The 22,260-nt window shown below is 41.6% G+C and overlaps 1 protein-coding gene across 3 annotated transcripts in view; it reads right to left on the reverse strand.

Moving 5' to 3' along the window:
- Positions 1–1,547: 1,547 nt before the first annotated feature.
- znf414 (zinc finger protein 414) overlaps positions 1,548–22,260 on the reverse strand; it is a 39,182-nt gene continuing 18,469 nt past the window's right edge. For all 3 annotated transcript variants that reach the window (XM_048613992.1, XM_048613991.1, XM_020511025.2), the window contains exons 3-5: positions 9,811–9,916; positions 6,975–7,528; positions 1,548–5,412 (exon numbers count right to left, since the gene is read on the reverse strand). In XM_048613992.1, the coding sequence (XP_048469949.1) occupies positions 5,189–5,412; positions 6,975–7,528; positions 9,811–9,916 (884 nt within the window). In that variant the 3' untranslated portion in view covers positions 1,548–5,188. The remainder of the gene's footprint in view (positions 5,413–6,974; positions 7,529–9,810; positions 9,917–22,260) is intronic.

A 22,260-nucleotide genomic window follows, 5' to 3' on the forward strand; every position in this document is an offset into this window, starting at 1 on the left:
CAACATCTAGACTGCTGAGGGGGTAGACATGCTCGCTGAGCCAGTGGGTTTGGTTGCAAACGTTTCATCACCCTGTTAGGTAACATCATCAATGCACTTCTAGTGAAGCATCGGTGTTCTGTCCCACTTGTTATTTATATGCCTTAGTTTGTTGGGGTGCTTGGTACCACAATTCAGACATGACAACTAGACTACTTAGACCCCTGGGTATCAGGGTAGCCCACAACCCAACAACCACCCTGCAACAGCTACTGATGAACGTAAAGGATCCCATTCCCAAAACCGGTGTAATATACAAAATACCATGCAAAGGACTGTGAGAAACACTATTTAGGCCAAACCAGAAGGAAACTGACAATATACGAACACCAACGAGCCACCAAGAGACACGACCAATTCTCACTTGTCTCACCACACACAGACAACGAGGGACATGAATTTGACTGGGACAACACATGCATAATCGCACAAGCCAAACAGAGACACGCCAGGAATTCCTTGAGGCTTGCTATTCTAACTGGAACTCCAACAACAAACACATTGAATTAGACCCTGTGTACAAACCACTGAGAAACAGAACTGGAAGTGGTACCAAACACCCCAACAAACTGAGGCATATAAATAACAAGCAGGACAGAACACCAATGCTTCACCAATGCGCCTTTATAGCTCAAGTGATGGGAAACCTCCTTATTTTGTAGCTGTACAAATTGAAGAGACAGACGTGCAGATAAATAACTTGCCCTGCTTAACATGAGCACCGCCCCTATTTATTCCATACAGCACAGGAACAGGCCCTTTGGCCCACCAAGTCTGTGCCAAACCCTAAATAAGGAGTTGGAATCAGTGCAGGCTAGGTGGGCTGAAAGGCCTGTTCCTGTGTCATATTGTATAAATAGGGGCAGTGTTCATGTTGAGCAGTGCAAGTTATTTATGTGCACGTCTTCCTTTTTAATATGATACATTTCGACAACTGCACAGTATGGATTGTTTTTGTGTTGTACAGAATTTATATCACTTTAGTCTTTGCTAATAGGCAAAGTATGAAGAGTTAAAACAAATGCGACTATTTAACCACTACAATTTCTACTTTAATCTCCATATGCTGCTTTAGAAAGGATAAAACCATGTCCTTATTTTGCTGACAAGAATGATGTGCTCACATTTGTTTTGCATTGGAATTATTAATTGTGGTCGCTGAGGTCTTTAAAAACTTTGCTTCAGTCTGCTGTAGAATCCACCACCCCGGAAGCTTGTTTATTTTGTGTTCCTGCAATGCACATTTTCAGTTCCTACTGATTCCGCAGATTACTTTTGGTTCAGTGGGAACATTGAATCATTTCAAAAGTGGTTAGATTTAAGATGCACTTCAATGGAGAACAAATACAAAAGGCAAGCAGGTCAATGTTAAAGCAGCTCCAATGAGATTCCATTAATTAATTTGTACTGGGATTGTTTGTTTGTGATGTTAAAAATATTGAGATGAATCGAAGATTAGCATTAAACTGCAAAAGGTTCTTTGTTAAGGAAGGAATAGGCTGACCAAGCACTGATCAATGACATTTATTTCAATGTTTTTTTACTTAAGATTTTCAATTACTGTACAAGATACAATAAAAGCAAAACAATGAGCGTAATTAAACCCATACATGGTCTTCAAGTCTGAAAGAAGGAAATCAAGTATCCAATGTACCCTTTCAATGCCCATAGCTGAAGGAATCTGACCACAAGTGATGAGCTAGGGCATTGTGTTCCCAGTGAAAATTAGATTAAATCCCAGTACATTGTGTAAGGGAACAAACCTGCAGACTGCAATTGATAACAGACCAAATGAAAGCAGGAAAATACTTAAAAACAAATGGCTTGATATGCAATGCAGAAAATCTCTGCTGTAGACAATCACCAATGCTAACCCCAGTGCAACGATTTTCCCTTTGAACAAAGCGCATAAAGATAATTGATCTGGTCTGATTTTCCATGGCAATCATAAATTAGGAGGTCAGTTCAGTTCAGTTGGCTGGATGTCTGGTTCGTGATGCAAAGTGATGCCAATAATGTGGGTTCAATTCCCGCACTGGCTGAGATTACCCATGATGGGCTCAGCTTCTCAATCTCTCCCCTCATCTGACGCATGCTGACCCACATGTTAAACCAACACCAGTCATTTCTCTATAATGAGAATGCAGCCCTTTGGGACTATGGCAACTTTACCTTTATACAAAGTGGAGCTGATGATATTATTTTGGTTTGGAAGGTTAGCAAGTGATGGTTAGAAATTAAAAAAAGAATGTTGCTATGATAGATAGGGAAAGGAAATAAAATTCCTGCTTTTGATCATTTTAAAACTGGCAACTAAAATTAACATGAGCAATTGTATTTATCCTTTAATCCTCCAAGTCCTCAAGAAAATATCACCTGTTGCAGCAGACAATTGAACAATGCTGTGCTCTGACAAGCTATCTTTTAAGGCTCCTGAAACCTATCTAACCTAGCAGAGGGATTACATGTGCATCTATGAGACAATGCCTGGAGCAATGCATTGGACAGCAAGCAGCAGATAATTTAGCTGACTCCTGGCCAGCAGAAACCAGCCAGCAAACTCTCTAATAGTGCAGATACATTGATATGTTGAAATGGCTTTTTCTTTCCAAGATGAAAACTGGTGGCTGAACTATGAAGAACCAAGTATAATGTTCTGCTGCCAGTTAAATCCAGGTTCGCATAGCACTCTGCCAGTGTATAAACCAGGCTTCTTGAGAAGCATATGCTACAAAATGGGCCACAGTTCACTTCCCAGACAGAGAAATGAAGTAAAATCCTAACATTACGACCCAAGAGCACACTGAAGATCCCCTTGGTTAGAACAAAAATGTATCCTCACCTCAATGATGAACTCAAAAAACATTCACACTAACTGACCCCTTTGATGTTAGCTGGACAGACTATAAAAGAATTACTACACAATTCACATATTTGGGCCTGCATGTAGGCTCATTCATTTGTGGCAACCCAAATAAGAAAACTAACTTATTACCACAATTTTGAGTAGCTGGATACACACTGCCAATGGAGATTTTATGACCTCAGAATGGGCCACACAACAGATTATTTATCCCAGTCCAATATTTAGGTCAAGAAGCTCGATTTCACTTGTCTTTACAAGAAGTGTAATGTCCAACAGTGCCTTAGAACATAGCAACTCTGGAAATCCTGTCTCACCTACACTTGAGGGGAATTACAGACAAAAACAAACAACTTTCCTTTGTACCCATTATCCCACAGCATAACTTTAAAGCTCCAGTGCTCAGAAATGTTGCACAAGTACCATGCACACGTAGGATGCAGCAAGAGGGAAAATTTATTATGTGATAGACAGACGTCACATCATCTGTTTTGAACATTCGAAGGAAAAAATCCCACAAAGTAGAAAGTGCTATTAAATGTTTGGCACTAACTTTAAATGAGAAGCAGCCAAAGTAGAATAAAAATCCACACTTAAGTGCAATGGAATTTTCATCTTGGGCATATGCAATTTTTACAGGAGAGGTTTCAAACTGTACAGCACGTACTGCAACATGCTTTTGAAATGCAGCAAAAGTGGAATGGCTATCATCAGATTCTCTACAGTGTGGAAGCAGACCGTTCGGCCCATCAAGTCTGCACCAACCCTCTGAAGAGCATCCCACCCAGACCCCAAACCCCTATCCTATCCCTGTATTTCCCATTGCTAACCCACTTAGCCTGCACATCCCTGGGTACTATGGACAATTTAGCATGGCCAAACTACCTAACCTGCATATCTTTGCGCTGCAGGAAGAAACTGGAGCAAACCCATGCAGACATCTGGGGGAGGTGGGGAGAGAAATGTACAAACCCCACATAGACAGTTGCTCATGGTTGATATCTTGGAGTACAACAAATACCGAAAAGCAGTGAGGCAACTGTTTGAAATGCAATTGCTAAAATCAAAAATTTTAATGGGATCCCCAAAATGTCAAAACTTGTGTTCTAGAGTATACCTGACAGTGCTCAAATACATTATAAATAAGAGATTAAAAAAAACAAAGTTGCTGGAAAAGCTCAGCAGGTCCGGCAGTGTCCGTGAAGAAAAGAATCAGAGTTAACATTTTGGGTCTGGTGACCCTTCCTCAGAACTGAACCCGAAACGTTAACTCCGATTTTCTTCTTCACAGATGCTGCCAGACCTGCTGAGCTTTTCCGGCAACTTCTGCTTTTGTTCCTGATTTACAGCATCCGCAGTTCCTTCGGTTTTTATAAATAAGAGAGATATCTTGGGGCTTTTAGAATTGATATCATGTTGCATTATCAAACCAAGAGCAAACAAGTTGTGCCTCAGTTACATTTGTATAGAAAGCTAAAAGTTGTCAATAAAGCTAAAGATACATAGTTTTCTACAGAAAGATGTTGAGAAAATAAAGCTTTTGATTAAGTAAATGAAAAAAATGTTGTAAATATCCTTTAAATCCACAGGCCCTTGACTCAGAAATGAATAAGCCCGTTATTAAATAGAACTACAAAGGTCAAATCTGCTGGTAACCTCAGCACTAAAGAGCAGGTACAATTGTTAATGTGCAAAATACTGTCTCAGGGTTTCTTTGGATGCTTAACAGGTTAAGCCAGGGCAACTGAACAATACAAAGAAGGAAAATCCCATGTCTGATCCTTAGATTTTACCAAGGTAGAGGTGCCACAACTGTCCTTAGAGATCTGGGTCAAAAGGGGAAAGTTGAAGACTATCCAGCTGAAATATAGATGCGTGGAAGTCAGATGACACTGAATGAGCCTTGGGATCAAACGGGGCTGATTATTTTACCATGAACAGGGATGGGGCAAGATGCTGCAAAGGGCATTTGAAACCCATGAAATTGTAGGTCAACGAGGTGTTAATGACTTGAGGGGAAGAAGCATTGCATGAAACATAAATGAAATGCACTATCACCTCCAGAAATACAGAGTGCCACTTCACACTGCATCTTGATGGCACATACAGATGGCTGCTTCTTTTGGTGCAAGCTGGTCTTTATAATTTTATGTGAACTCCCAACAGAACAAAATTCACTAGACCCAAATTCACCAACAACCACAATATATATTGCTGAACTTTCAACTGTCAAGCGCATAATCCTGGTGACTGCCTTTCTGAACACAGGCCTCAGTCCACGTAAACTTAGGTAAACAGGGATTCACTGAATTGCATTGGCAGAGCGCCATAGTTGTTGCCAGCATTCACGAACACACCCATCTCGTTCGGTAACCTGCTGCTGAGGATTTTGTTGTGCTCTTGCAAATGCAAGGTCATTTCCTCCCGTGACAGACTCGAGAATGGACACTGCATGCAACTATATCGGCCCCTGGTATGTTCCCACACAATTCGGCTGTTTGCAGATTGAGCTGAAACAAGAAAATAATGGCAGTGAACAATACACTTGGTCAGAATTTACCAACAAGTGCAGGTTACAAACAAACCTGAAAAACAAAAGAAATCAATTTCACTGTTAAAGCCTGGTGAAGAGTTAATAAATATACAGCTCCTTTAATCGCAATGAATCAAAACTTTAAAAAAAGTATTGGATATTATGAATCATAATTAACTATGTTTTTATTTTGCTGATGTGAAAAAAAAATGGTGCGAGATGCATATCAGTTGAATTCTTCAAGAGAGTTAGGACAGCTCTGACAAGTGGAGAGAAAAGAAGAAGAAAATGAGAGAATTATGAAGATAGAATGAGTAATTTGAAAACAGCACAAATATTCTAAACTAGCATATAATTAGAAAGCAGGTAGCAAGAGGCTGGGTAGAGCCTACTAGAGACAAGTGAGGTAATAATATGTTGGAGGCATAAAGCCAGGCTAGAATACTCAATGAGTAAGTCATATCAGTGTTTATCAAGGAAGAGGATGCTGACAACATCTCAGGAGAAGCAGACAGGGTAAAGCTAACGGGCAGAATGTACTGGAAATGTTGGCCATGCTTTGGGTGGATAACTCACCCTAATAACTTAATAATTGTAGAGTAAAATTTAAATTTTACTGATGCCAAACATTGAAGATGATGCTTATTGACTGCAACATTGATAATGTCAGCAAGATGAGTAAACAGCTGGCATGGGGAACTTAACAGAGAACCAAGAGGCAGAGTGTAATAGAATTAATGGTATAGTTCCAAACAGGGAGCAGGAACGAAGGAATTTGGGGTTCATGCACATTGAACTTTTGAGTGATATTGAAAGAGTAGTTAGCAAAATAAATGGGATCCTGATATTTACAAACAGAAAGGAGTACAATAGCAAGAAAATTATGCTAAATCTTAAGAAACTCCAGTTTGGCCAGGCTGGGGCCACTGAGCCACATCACATGATGCTCGACAAGAGTCAACCACCATGAAGCAAACCCCATCATCTAAGGTGATAGACTTGAAGGGGACAAAATCTTGGAGATGGATGGGGGGTGCTAATAGGACCGACTGGGTTGCTTTACAGAGAGCTAGTCGAGACTCAATGGGCTGAATAACCTCCTTTCATGCTGTTATACCTCTAAAGTGAAATATAGAACAAAGAATGCAGATCTCATTTCAAGTTGACTGTTTTCTCACTACAAGTGAATAGTTCATATCAGCACAATCAATGGACTGTAATGGTAGGAAAATATGAAGGAGACCAGAAAAAAAAACACCAAAAGCCATCATAAAGGAATCTTTATACCTAACATTATTATTTCAATTTAACTGTTTTTTTTCACCCCATAAGCAATGGTTTCATAATTTTGTAACATGGAACTCCCAAGATGATTTCATTAAAATAGAATTATGAAGCAAAAGGCATTTTCTTTTCAACTTTCTCTACAAAACGACAATTCGCAAATTGCTGTTTCCACCAGGAATTTAGCATTCAAAATGAAAATTATGATTTCCTTTGGAAAGTCAAAAATAATCGAAAGATTAAAATACACCTCACCTGCACTCTTTCTCCAGACCGCACTGGAGAATGGTAGACTTTCAGAGGGAATGTAAGACCGAAGGCGTGTCTGTGTAGGACTTTGGGACAGACTGTAAGGTGCAGGGTGCACAAATGGAATGAAGGGCCCAGGCACTGGATTGTGTGCTTGGCTAGGAAACCTACTCAGGCTGGGTGTGGCAAACAGAGATGGCTCCAACAGTGAAAATGAATGTGGGGTTGCAGAGACCAATGGCATTGAGCTTAGTGGTGTGTGAAGAGTTGGTAGGGGATTTGGGAGTGGTGTGAGTGACCTTGAATTAGATGCCTTGCTGATGGTATCCATGTTTGCTACACTGCTATCCTTTTCAAGCTGCTTAATAACACTTTGAAATTTCACTGGCTCCACTTGGACTGGCTGTTTAATCAGAGCGTCTGATTCACCGACCGGCAAAGGGCTGGGACACTGCTTCTCTACCTTTTGAGGAAGAGCATTTGTTGCAGTGTTAAAACATATGTGCATATGTTTGAGTAGAGATCGATGGGTTCGAAAACGTAGTTTACATGCTTCACATCTGTAAAACAAATTATTCCAAAAATTAGTCTTTGCTTCTTGGGTTTCAGAGCTTTTAAGCCCGACAGTATTGAAATAAACCTGTAAAAACTTTGATGAAGGAGCCACGGCTCATTCTTGGCTCAGGATCAGAAAGTTGAGCTTGGGTGCCCATCCCAGAAGCATAAGCACACAGATTTGGCATATTCAACACTGAGGGACTGCTGTTCTGTCAGAAGTCTTTTGAATTAAAATTGAAGCCCTGATTATATGCGCTGGTGGGTGTTAAAGATCCCATGGCACTATTTTGAAAAGGGAGTTCCCCAGTGTCTTGACCAAGATTTATCACCCATTTAACAATACTTCCAGTTATTTCCTATGTTGCTCGCTGTGTTACTGTGCAACTGCATCTCCATTTACAACAACAAGCTACATTTCAAAATTAATACTTTGAAACATTGAGGTTATGACTGAGCTAAGCACAATGCCTAGCGGGTGATAACTGTTTTCAGATTTTTGCCACAGCAATAAACCAGAAGGAAACATGTTGAAATTAGCCGAGGCTGATTTGTGCCAACAAAGAAAAGTAGCATGTGGCATTGCATCATTCATCGGAAGTCAAGGTTCTTTGTGCGCAGCCTGAACTACTTAGAGACCACCTGGGTTATACAGACATTACATAAGTATTCCTTGGGGGCAATGCAACAAAATGATAGCGAGGCAAATTGAAAAGAATCACAAATGTTTGCTCAGTGACTTTATGGTGGATCAGTAAGGCATTTGGACTCCAGAGTCTATGCTGAGGTGCTGATCTCAACCAAGATAACAGCAGATAAGTCGCACCTAACCTCAGACTAAGTCATTCCCTCTTCCCTTTTACAATCGGCATTTTAGCAAACCAAAACTTCTATTTCAAAAATTAGTCCTGGGATATGGGCATTTTTAGCTAGGCCAGCTTTCACCACCCATTCCTAAATCGTCCCGGAGAAGGTGGTGATGGGCTGCCTTCTTGAACCGCTGCAGTCCCTTGGGAGATGAGGACATGCATGGTGCTATTAACAAGGGAATTCTAGAATTTTGCCCCTGTGACAGTGAGGGAACAACAAGCTATTTCCAAGTCGAAATGGTGTGCAACAAAAGGCAACTTGCGGGAGATGGTGTTCCTGTGCATCTGCTGCCCTTGTCCTTTTAGTGGTAGACAGCTTTTCAGAGGCATAAAAGAGTTATTAAAAGACAACTGATCCATGTCTCAAAGTTTGGCAGAAATAAAGTGTAAAATTGTAATAAAGTAGTCGTCTGGTGCTTCAGTACAGAAATTATCTTTTTGGCAGGGGGGTGGGTGGCAGAGGGTGGTGGTGCTAACCTTGGGAAGAAAAAGACAAAAAGAAACACATTTATATAGTGTTTTACATATAGTTTCTCAAATTGCTTTACAGCCAAAGTATTTTTTATAAAGTGTAGTCACTATTGTAATGTTGGAAACACAGCAACCAGGATGCTGATTATAGGAGTATGCTGTGTACGATAACGACTAGCTAATTTTTTGCAATGTTGATGAAGGGATAAATATTGACTAGGTCAAAGTATTAGCCAGTAATTACACAATGCACCCTTGCTTACAGGAGACACATCCATGCTAACAACTCACCCAATGTATGGAGTGAATGGATGGAAAATCCAATAGAAGGTAGTAAGTACTGAAGCTGCCTCAAATCACCCCCTGTTGGCTGCTGGGAAACTGACAAATTGGGGCAAGTTCTGCAATAGTTGTTAACAGCGCAGGACCTGGTAAGAGGTTTGGGCAGCTCAGTCAGTCAGCAGTTTGTACAGTTATTAACTATGGGAGGTAGTTCCAAAGCATAGCCTTCAGAATACCTCACTGATGGGAGCTTTTAGCCAGTTTCACCTCTGATTGCCTTCCATAAAGATCAACAGGATGAATCGTTGACTCAAGTCCTTAGGAAGATTAACTATGAGTGAAACCAGTCTAAGTTTTCAAATTGGCAAGTACAGGGAAAGCACTTGGTGAAATAAAATAACTGGTGTGCTCATTAAAATTTAAATAATGTCTCTAACTGATGCTTAGTTCAATTGTGTTAGTTCAATTTATTGGTGGAGACTGTATTGCACTTTCATGATCCTAACAGGTTGATATTGAAAAGGAATGGTGGGACTTCAATCTGCAAGTTAAGTCTCCCTCATCTATAATGAAGTTGGACCCCAATGTCAAGGCATCTGATAGCAGCCAACATGTGGTTTCATATGTTTTGAAATTAATTCAATCTGCCCTAATGATCAACTTACTTGAAGTATCGATTAGGTTTGTGATGCACTTTCATATGATTCATTAGATGATGCATACTGGAGAAAGACTGTTTGCAGTCATTGGTACAACATTTATACACTTTCCCTGAAAGGAAAACAGAATGAGATGCAAAGTTGCAAATGTAGTTACGTTATTATCATCTTGACAAGTTAATTAGAGCAAACCCCAACGGCTTATTCATAGTGGCCATCAAATCTAGGGTCAGTAATAGTGAATACCAACTCATCTGGTCTAGAAATTAACTGATGTGAAACTGATCTGGAATAGAATTTCCAAGCATGAATTGAATTATGAAAAATATTTTAAAAAAGGAATTTCTCTTACCCAACTCCAAACTGGGCTCTGCCTGTAGAAAATATAGTAACATAATAGTGATTGAAAAAAAATGTTTCCTAACACCACCTCTGTTTAATTAGCTATCAATTAGGGATTGTTACTGGGATTCCAATTGTTCAGGATATTTATTAAATGATCATTTTGGCAAGGCCAATTATAAGTAAACAGTTGTATAGTTAACATTGCTTATCCACAAAATTACATAGAAACAACAGGAACAGACCATTTCAGCCCAATCAATCAATCTGTGTTGATCTTTATCCTCTACACAAGCAGTCATCCTAATTCAATGTGGTCAGTTTGTTCCAAAATACCGTGTCCCCTTCCCTCAGCCAGCTATCTCACCTATGTCAGATACGCTTGGCTTCAGTCACAAATTTGGGAAGTGCATTTCACAGACTCTCAGGCCTGTGCAGAAAAAAAAACACAGCTTTTCCTATTCCCCATTATAAATTAATGCATGTAATCTACAATCTATCCCTCAATTGCTGGAGTCATTCAGCTTCTGCTCCCTTCCATCACGTTTGTAAATATCTCAAGCAAATCACCCCACAATCTTCTCTGCTCAAATAATAATGATAACAGCCTAATATTTCAAATCCTTTCATATTTGCCTTGGCTCAAATAGTAGCCATTAAAAAAATTATGGGATGTAGGTATCGCTAGCAGCACCAGTATTTATTGCCAATTCCTTGTTGCCCTTGAGAAGGTGGTGGTGAACTGCCATTTTGAACCATTGTAGTTCATTTGGTGTAGGTAACCTCACAAAGCTGTGAAAGAAGGTGTTTCAATATTTTTGACCCAGCAAGGAATGGCAACCTATCTGCAAAGTCAGGTTGATGAATGGCTTGGAGAGGACACTTCAGGTGGTGTTCCCATGTATCTGCTTCCCTCGTCCTTGCTGGCAGGTATTGCTGTCTAAAGGAGTCCTTAGTAAATTTCTGCAGTGCACCTTGTCGATAGAACACAGTCTCGTTACTGAGCATCAATGACATCACATTCACTCCCCTCATGAATCAAAGGGGCTGCTTTGTCCTGGATGGTGTTAAGATTTTGGAGTGTTATTGGAACTGCATATATCCAGGCAAGTAGGGAGTACTTTATCACACTCCTGACCTCAGTCTTGTAGAAAGTGGACAGGCTTTGGGGACGTTGGTGTACAAGTCCCTAAATCCTTGAGGGAGTCACAGGTGGATAGGTGGGTGGAGGTGGTGCACAAGATGCTTGCCTTCATTAGCCAAGGCATACAATATAGCAGCAAGGAAGTCTTGTTACAACTTTATAATCCTTGGAGCCGAGAAGGGGGGCGGCGGGGGTGGGGGGAAATGATTGACGTATGCAACATTATGAAAGGCATTGACAGAGTAGTTGAGTGAATCTTTTCCTTGTGCCCTTTGATCTTGGATATATCTGCGACATGTTTAAGGTGAGGAATAAGTGGTTTAGGAGATCAGAGGAAAAATCTTTTTTCCAGAATCTGGAAGAAACATGGAACGTGCTGCATGAGAGGGTGGCAAAGGTACGTACTCTTGAAGCACCGAAGTAGCATCTAAATGAGCATTTAAAATGCCAGGGTACGGTCGACTCTGGACCAAGTGCAGGGACATGGGATTAGTATAGTTTGGTGTTTGTTGCATGGCATAGACATGGTGAGCTGAAGAGTCTTTTTCTAAACCATATGAAAAAATGCAGAAGGGGAGTCATTCACTGCAGGATTCCTAACCTCTGCCCTGCTTCTGTAGCTACGGTATGGATATGTCTTGTCCTGTTAAGTTTCTATTCCATGGTAATTCCCAGGACCTTGATAGTGAGAGGATTGTAATGTCATTGAATGTCATGGAGTGATGGTTTGATTCTCTAAGGTGATGTGAAAGTTACTTGCCACTTGTCAGCTCAAGCCTGGATCTTTTCCAGATCTTGTTGCACTTGGCTGCAGTATCTGAGGAACTGCTAATGGTGCTGAACATAGTGCAATCTTCAACAAACATCCCCACTTCTGACCTTATGATGGAGGGAAAGTAATGAAGCAGCTGATGAAAATAGTTGGGCCTAGGATAATGGCCCAAGAAAATCCTGCAGGGATGTCCTGGAGCCGAGATGACTGACCTTAAAGAACCGCAATCATCTTCCTACATGCCAGGTAGGACTACAACCTGCAGAGAATTTTCCACCGATTCCTATTGAATCTAGTTTTGCTCAGGCTCCTTGATGCCACACTTAATCAAAGGCAGCATTGATGTTAAGGACAGTTACATTCACCTCACATCTGGATTTCAGCTCTTTTGTCCATGTTTAACCAAGGCTGCAATGGGCCCAGGAACTGGCAGAACGCAAACAGAATGCCAGTAAGCAGGTTATCGCTGGGCAAGTGCTGTTTGACAGCACTGTTGATGACATCTTCCATCATTTTCTTTTGACTCAAATACCAGGTCGTGAACTCAAAACCCACTCAAGAGTCATGAGCACATGATCCAGGCTGGTATGTCAGTTTCGTACTCTGAAGTGCTCGACTGCCTGAGATGTCAACTTCATCGGAGATGCAAATCTAAAACTGTGGCTCAGTGGTTAGCACTGCTGCCTCAGAGCACCAGCGACCTGGGTTCGATTCCAGCCTCAGGCGACTGTCAGTGTGGAGTTTGCATGTTCTCCCTGTGTCTGGGTGGGGTTCCTCCAGGTGCTCCGGTTTCCGCGCACAGTCCAAAGATGTGCAAGTTAGGTTGATTGGCCATGCTAAATTACCCATAGTGATCAGAGATGTGTAGGTTAGGTGCATTAGCCATGGGAAATACAGGGATAGGGCAGGGGGATGGATCTGGGTGGGATGCTCGAGGGTTGGTGTGGACTTGTTGGGCTGAACAGCCTGTTTCTGCACCATGGGGATTCTACATGTATAAAACCCTGCTTCATCTTTCAAATGAAAACGTTCCATTGTGTTACTTAAAATAAGAGCAGGGAGTTCTCCAAATATCCCAGACAACATCAACTAACCAATATCTGTCATACAATACCTGGCAAATATTCCGTTGCTCTATGCAAGTAAATTGTCATATGCTACCACAATGACGACACTAAATGTAGTTCATTGACTGTGAAGCATTTTGTGATTGCAAATGGTCATGAAAGGTGCTATACAAACACGAACCCTGTATTTCCTTCCTTAACTCAGCAATTTAGATTTAACAAAGCATCTGGACTTCTCTGAACTAAAACTAAAGAGTTAGAGGTGTTAACAACACTAATACTACCAAACTTTTAACTCAATTGCTAAACTCCCTTCGTGTACCCAGTCTTGTGTGCTATAGTAATCTGACAGTCTGCTCCAAGTGCTGATCTTTCTTGAGGAAGCCATTATTTCACGCTCGTAGTTACTGCCAAGTTCCCACTTCAGCAGGGTATCTAGCTGCAAACTCTAGACCCACACGTCATTCTCTTCCTGATCTCTCAGATTGTTCTGAACTCCCACCCCATTGTTGGGATCTTCAACTCAATTCATCACAATCGGGGGCACTTCCTGCAGAGAGGCTTGTCAAAGTCAACATCTGCTCATGGAAATTCCCACATCCTGCAGGAACCACGCATTAGTGTTCCTTCCTGTGTTGTCATTTTTACTAATTTGTCTATGTGGTGAAGGATGCAAGTTTTAAATCTCAACTAAACTGCTTCTTCCTCCACTGCTACCCCTCCAAGCGAATACTTCAATAAACATTTCTTCCAGAAGTACTGCTTTGACCACGCATAGCTATTGGGTAAAAAAAATAGTATAAATACTGTGAAGTGGACTTTTTTTTTGAGATACTTAACGCCAATGCAAAAGAAGCCCCATTGCTAAGTTTAAAAGGAAAACAAAATAGAACCGGGGCAGGAAACCTCTGGAAGAATTTATTGCAGAGGGTGGTTGACAGATTTTTAATAATTAAAGAATCAAGGGTCATAGGGATAAGACAGGTAAATAGAGTTTAAGATTATCAGATGAATGGGAAGCAGATTCAACGGCCTGAATGGCCCATTTTTGCTCCTACATCTTTTGTTCTTTATGGTAAATCTGACATCACATCAAAAGATGTGGAAATACTCTGAAGGTATGCAGATAGAAAGAGGGCTGAATTTCCCTGTCTCGGAATGACATGGAGTATGGAAAAATCAGTTGGGAAAATATGGCGAGAGATTGGAAAAAACAATTAGATTCACGCTGTCAGGTTCGAAGGTTTCAATAGCAAGATAAGAATCTCACTTGTGTGCGGAGACAGGTCCGTTTTCAAGCATTAACATCTTGTGGATTACCTAGTGACACCTCATTTATATGCAGTTTACTGTTCTTCCACAAGGCAGAGAGAAAGTAGATGGTGATAATTCCTGACAGAAAATGTTAAGAACATTCTGGTTGGTTCCAGGTCACCCCTTACTCCTCTGGGTTTCCATCTTGGCCAGCAATCCCCAACATGTGGCATACTCCATGGGCAGTGACTACCTGTACCACAAGAGGTTGGCATTGAGAACGCACCTGCTTCGTCACATCAATATGGCACATCTGACTCACAGAGTACAGTTCTCCACTTCGATACTGCACTCTGTCGCACACCAACACCTTGCACTGTAAAACTGTTACCAATGCTCAGAGACAAACGTCTGACACATGGATTGGAGCACAGTGCATCACTAGGCTCTTAATTCACTCTTAGCATTCACTCACTGTGCACCTACTTGGAAAGTCACAGCAAGACTACTCCAGCTTTTTGTGCACTACAGCCCCACTGTACTTTTGTCTCATCTTTTAACGCAGAGCCAGACAGCAGACCATCATTGTAAGCTGGGGTTAGTCAAGGAAGTAGACATGTTGCTGCACGGCAGTTGCTACATCAAGGTCGCACCACAGCACTTGCCAGCAGTTTATGCAGTAAGCATGTGCATGTGTTTCAACCAAATGTTCAGGTCGCAACAAAGGAGAGTAGTCTCCAGTCAAGTCAAAGGGGATGGTTGTCAGTCAGGAGGTACTAGCACAGTAAGTCAAGGGCACGATCTCAATCCAGGGTTTGGACACAGACTGTCAGGAGTTCCCGAACATTACAGTCAGGGTCTGGGCCGCGGTCAGACTTGAATGCCCATTGCAGATTAGGAGTAAGGCAGACAGGGAGCTGCACAAAGATCTGCCACGGGTCTTGTCACTCAGTTGAAGCTGTCCTTCCAAATCTGCTCGGTGAGTAGGCCAGTCCCGAACAGGGACAAGATGCAATGCTGTGCTGGGTGTTAGGGAAAGAGTAGCACACCCTAGGATAGGGTTCTAGCATGGTCCTAACTCCCACCCCATTGTTGGGATCTTCAACTCAATTCATCACAATCAGGGCACTTCCTGCAGACAGGCTTGTCAAAGTCAACATTTGCTCATGGAAATTCCCACATCCTGCAGGAACCACACATTTGGTTGGGTAGCCTGTGTTGCTTCATTCTAATTGGTGCAGTTCCAACAATAGTTGATCAGACAGGTGATGGTATAAAATAGCAATACATTTATGCGCATGAGATTTTATTTCCAGTATAAAAGTGTCACCTGTGTCAGCTATGTAGCCTCGGAAGTCGTCTTTTTTATTTCCCTCCCAGTACATGTACTGTGATGGGCAATTCATGGCTGGCAGCAACAGACCTCTAGCACAGCAAGGCATTAAGTATTGTATTGTCAGCAGAAATCCCCAGCAGTGGCAAGTTCTTTGTCTGCTAGTATGGGCGAAATATCATGGTGTGGTCCCACAGAGTCATAGTGCAGACATAATGAGGTGAGCAGTGGAGAATTGCATGACTCACTAGAGCCCACAGAGAGAAACCTTCCTAGAAAGGTCCTGAAATTGGCACTTTGCTGATTTTCTGGTGAAACTCAGCCCAGAGTTAAAATTTGACATCAATTAATCTTCATGAGAATTGGGACCTGCCAAGTATTCACAGCATTTTTGGTTTTTATGCCATATTTTTTTTTCTTTATTCCTTCATGGAATGAGAGCGTCGCTGACCAGGCAGCATTCATTACCCATCCCGTAATTGCCCAGAGGGCAGTTCAGAGTCAACCACATTGCTGTGGGTCTGGAGTCACATGTAGGCCAGACCAGGCAAGGATGGCAGTTTCCCTCCCTAAAGGACATTAGTGAACCAGATGGATTTTTCCGACAATCGACATTGGATTCATGGCCGTCATTAGACTCCCAATTCCAGATATTTATTGAATTCCAATTCCACCATCTGCCATTTGTTCAATAAAGTCTACGTACTCTTTTGCAAGGATAAATCACACACAACTTTTGATTTTATTATTCATCCATCAGATTGGACATCACTAGAATGTACAGCGTTTATTTTCCATCCCTAATTGTCGTCAAGGTGATGGTGCTGGGGCACCTTCTCTAACCACTGCAGTCCATGTGGTGTAGGTAGCCTCAGAGTGTTGTTACGGGAGAAGATTCAGAAAGTAGATTGGAGTAGTTTCGGAAAGGTAGGTCCCAAAGGCTGAGGCAGCCCTAGGTGTATATACAGAGAGTCACACATACAAAGTACGTGGCCACGACCAGCTAAGATCCAGTACTGAAACCTCCGATTATCTCCCAGCTGCATTTCCATCTAAAGATCACCAGGCTCATTAAAACTGTGGCTTTCCAGTGTTAACTGGTTGGGACTTGGCAATGTCCCAGTTTTTTGTGCTTATGCTTACCCCTTCACAAGCAAGGATTGCCTGGCCTATCACAAAGACTCCAGGCCCAGATAAAATTTATCTTAGGAGAAGCAAGGCAGGAAATAGCAGAAGCTTTGCTCCTTATTTTCCAATTTTCTCTGGCAAAGCTGTGGTAGCGCAAGACTGCCAATTCTACAATCTTGTTTAAAAATGGCAAAAGAGATACAGCAAGTAATTACCAGTCAGCAAGCCAAATCTCTCCGTGTCGGGTAAATTGTTGGAAAAGTTTTGAGAAACAGTGCGAGGTGTTACTTAGGTTCTTTCCCCATCAGTCAAGGCATTGAATATGACGGCAGACTGACTACACTAGAACCATGTAAGACATTAATTAGATCACAGAGAGAATACACTGTGTGGTTCTGGTTAACAGATTACAGGAAGGACGTGATTACATGAAAGCAGTACAGAGAAGACTTGAGGAATGTGAATTGTAGCTATGAAGATTTTTTTTTGGAATGGAGGAGGTTGAGTAGACATTTAATTGAGCTGAGAAAATTACAAAGGGTCTTACTAGCAACCCTTAACAAAGGGATCAATGAGCCTGGCCATAAGGTTTAATGTAATTAGAAGGAGGATTAGTGGGAAGTTCAGGAAGAATTATTTCATCCAGGCAATAATGAGCATGAAGCCTATTGCCCGAAAGGGTGGAGGATGTGGAAACTCTCACCACATTTACAAAAGTACTTTAGGATAATTTACAGGCTACAGACCAAAAGCTGGAAGATAGGATTAAACTAGGTAGCTCTTTTAAGGCAGCACAATCACAACTAACCAAATAGTCTCCATTTGCATCACCAATTTCTATGATTCTATCTCTTGTACTACAGTATTGAAAGTGAGCCTCTTCCAGTTATTAAATGACTGCAATTCATACAGGGAACCTTCTGTTGCCTGACTTGTTACCTTGGAATTAATTCAACACCAAAGGAAAGTCACTGGACTTGAAACATTAACATTTTTTCTCACTCCACAGATGCTACCAGATCTGCTGAGTTTCTCCAGCAATTTCTGTTTTGGTTTCAGATCTTCAGCATCCAGTCTTTGTTTTTTGAATCTTTTGATAATTTTTAAACTTCAGTGATCAGTTTGTCAGCCAGTGCAAACAAGGCCCATCCCCCTCCCATCAACCATCTCAATATAGGTGTGGCATTCAAAATGATTAACTATTTTTCTGTGCTCGTTTATACGGAAACAAAACATTGTGGATTGTAAACAGATCAAACAGTACATGTTAACAACAATATGGGTAAATTGTAGAGCAATTATAAATTTATTTGCAGAACAGCTTATTGCTCTTAGAAACCAGGAGGGAAAAGGAAAATTGGACAACATGCTGTATTCCAGCCAAGCGATGAAGAGGAACCAAGAAATTTAAGCCTGAGGTTGGAGAAACACTACAAAAGGGAAATGCTAATTGAAAGGAATGCCAATTCAGATTCTTAACTCTTACAGGTAATTAATTGGTCAAGTTATGGAAATTGTTACAACAAATTCAAATTTTGGCCCGAGGAAACATTAACCTGAATGGACTGACAATTTGCATAATGGTTGAAGAATTTGAGACCAGAGGCAATCCTGATTTAACTTTGTAAAGTCTTGCAGAATTTGAAGGAGATGAAAATGCAAAGACAGTCTTGCACACCAATCTAAACAAATAACTAAATGTCTTCCTCCCTGCTCGCCACCCAGTGCTATTACCCAGCAATTCCCCAATTTATTGTCACATCCCATTAGGGCTTACGACAATCACAGGTGTGCAGAGTTAATCAGAACTCGTACAATTTAGCATTAAGTGTTGAAGCAGATTTGAAAATGCCCATCGAAATGTTATCACTGGGCCCTCTTGTGGTGCAGAGGCAGAGTCCCTAGCCCTAGATTCAAGTCCCAAATGCTCCAGAAGAATGTGATAATATCTCTGAAGAGGGTGTTTAGCAAAATAGGTTAAACAATTTTTTTTAAAATTAGCAACATTATAATGGGGCCCTCTTGTAACACAGTGGTCATTTCCCTACCGCTGGACTAGGAGGCCTGGGTTCAAGTTCCACCTGCTCCAGAGTTGTGTACTAACATCCCTGAAATGGTTGCTTACATTTTTAAAAAATGTTACCATCTAGTATGCACTTATTAGACCCTCAATTACCAAGTTAAAATTAGAATTAGGTTTTATTGTCACGTGTACTCAAGTACAGGGATACAGAGTACAGTGAAAAGTGTACAAAGTCACCATTCCCGGCACTATCTTGGGTGCAAAGGTACCTAGGTACAAAATCTTAGCTATAAAGTAGAAAAAAAGAAGAAATAAAGTTAAATGTTTGACAGTACAGCCCTTCTGAAGTGCTTAGCCATGGGCCTGGATCTGGGCCCTTCCATCCAGACACAGAGACCGACACCAGCAGGAAGTAAACAGCCAGCTTCGAGTCCCTTTCGCTGCAGAAACGTAGCACCATTTTTCGGCACCATCTTGACCCTGCTGTCAACGCTGCCGCCATGAATTTGCGCTGGGCTGACCTCAGTAATGCAGTTGCTGCTGAAGCTGTCAGGGCCCTCATGAGGCCCTGGGCCCCAACCTCCCTCCTGCACTGCTACTGCTGGGAGCAGGAACTCTACTCCCACTACTGCTACTGCCAGGAAGAAACCTTGAATCAGATGTGCTGGACACCAAACACAGATTTTTGCCAAAGCCTGGTCTAATCACAGAGTTAGAGAGATTAGAGATAGAAGAAGGGTCCAGACCCAAAATGTCAGCTTTCCTGCTCCTCTGATGCTGCTTGGCCTGCTGTGTTCATCCAGCTCTACACCTTGTTATCTCAGAGCTAGTTCCTTTATGGAATATAATTTGCTTGTTGGGGTTCATTTCAAAATTATTTTTTCGTATTCAGACACACAGCTTCCCATGATGATAGAAGGTGGTCAAAAGTAAAAATAAAATTGAAATTGACCACAATTTACATTAGTGCTCAGAGACCACGAACAATCATTTTTAAGATCAAAATGATTGAAAATAGTCCAGGACTCGGTGCTGCTGAAGTTTCTTCCTATTCTCACATGCCCCCTGTTGTAATCTTGTCTACACTACATGACATCCGAGGCAGTGTTTCTTTACCAAAAATGATCAATGCAGTTATTCAATTTGAGCTTTGCCTTGTGATGCAGAGTGACACCAACAGTGTGGGTTCAATTGCTGCACTAGCTGATGCTCCATGAAGGATTCCCCTTCTCAACCTCCTCTCCTCTCCTCTCCTCTCCTCTCCTCGCCTGAAGCAAGGTGACCCTCAGGTTAAACCTACAATCATCTCTAATAAGAGAACAGCCCTGTGATACCCTTCCCACGAAAAGAGGCACATTAAACCTGAAAAGTTTGATCCTTACTCTTACATTAAGAAAGTATTTTATTTACTATTTCCCCAATTTCAATTTGCATCACAAATAAATAAATTTGAATTTAGTTAATAAATCTGGAACATAAGGGATCCATGTCAACTGCCTTCAATTATTGAATTTTTTCAAAGAAAAGCCCAGCTGGTTCACTAATGTCCTTGGGGTTTGAGCTACAGGGAGAGGCTGAATAGGCTGGAGCTATTTTCGCCAGAGCGTCAGAGGCCGAGGGGTGACCATACAGAGGTTTATAAGATCATGAAGGACATGCATGGGGGGAGGGGGAGAAAGAGTCCAAAACTAGAGGGCATACATTTAAGGTGAGAAGAAAAGATTTAAAAGGGACCTCAGGGGCAACTTTTTCCACGGAGAGGGTGGTGTCTGGTGGAAGCTGGTACAATTCTAACATTTAAAAGGCATCTGGATGGGTATATGAATAGGAAGGGTTTAAGAGGGATATAGCCCAAATGTTGGCATATGGGACTAGATTTATTCAGGATATCTGGTTGGAATGGACGAGTTGGACTGAAGGGTCTGTTTCCATGCTGTATGATTCCATGACATGTGATTCCAGTACCATAGTAATGTCACTGACTCTAAACTACCCTCTGAAAAGTTCCAGGAAGTCACTCAGTTCAAGGGTAATAAGACAGGGCAACAAATGCTCACTATGCAAGTCACACCCACGTACAGGTGACAATAAAACCTAATTCTAATTTTAACTTGGTAATTGAGGCTCTAATAAGTGCATACTAGATGGTAACATTTTTTATTAGTCAGTAATCCTAGATACCTGCATCATTTGAAAATTCAGATGTAAAAATGATGCTTCATGTGAGGCCTAGACCAACTTTGTATAGCTATGGTTAATGCACCAGGTCAAAATCCCAATGCCGCAGGAGAATGCAATGCAATGCAATGCAAACGAGGCTAATATGGTAATCTAAGTTACTGCTTCAGAATCCTGAAGCAATGATTCTATTGCTTGGACCACAACGTAGCCAGTCATCTGGGGCAAACTGCAGCCATCTACTGCATTAACGATCTCGCAATAAGGAGAACAGCCACAAAATAAACAGGACCCCTCCTGATGAACACACAGTCACACAGCACAGTAGCAAGATGTATAGAGTTGAGTGAGGTAGCGGGATGTGCCTCCGTATCATTCAAAATCCCAGTGACATGGCAAGCAAGGGCCTCCATTCGATAAGTCTTCATAGCACAACAAAATCGTTAATGGGTGGATCAGCTGAAGGCTATGAAAGGAATGTTGCAGCAGAGCTTTGCTCTCAATTATACAGGTTTGTCTGTTCACTGCAAGCAGCTAATGCCCCACCAGGGTACTGAGGGGCTTGCCATGCTATAAGCCTCTCAGTCTGAAATCCTTACAGAGTGTTCTACAGAATGTAAATTTCATCACGCCCTTTGATGATCAGCTCGTAGAGGTGGGTGTTTGGCAGAATTGTGACACCTGGGAGCTCCTAGTCACAGCTTAAAGACAGCAGTTACCAATTAACTGCTTCACTCTGAAGAGATGGAAGGGTGGTTTGGTGCTTGTAATTATGTCTGAGCGTCGTTCTTCAGGATTAGCTCTACCAAGCCCACTTGAGGGAGGAGCTAGAAAAAACAGCCTCAAATAAAGGACTGCATTACTGCAAATCTGGCTGGAGACCCACATCCAGGTGTATGAAACAACTGCAGGCAAGGCATGAAAAATAAGTCCAGATAAGATCTTGAGCCATCAGGTTGCTAGTGGCACACTCAGAGTGACCAAAGAGAGGAACAGCAATATTAAGACAGGAGCTCTGATGCCTGGACATTGACATAGTTGCCCTTAGAGAGCACATGCCAGGCAAATGAAAGAGCACAAAGGTGGTTATATTTTCTGCTGGAAGGGGAATTCTTGAGAAGACTGAATTCAGAGTTAGCATTGCCATCAGAAACAAGCTCGTCCAGAAAAAACACTAATTTTATCAAATAAACAGGCAGGGAGGACAAGGACGGG

This window comes from Rhincodon typus, chromosome 29 (assembly GCF_021869965.1).
Source record: "Rhincodon typus isolate 14 chromosome 29, sRhiTyp1.1, whole genome shotgun sequence".
In the NCBI taxonomy this organism is placed as follows: domain Eukaryota; kingdom Metazoa; phylum Chordata; class Chondrichthyes; order Orectolobiformes; family Rhincodontidae; genus Rhincodon; species Rhincodon typus.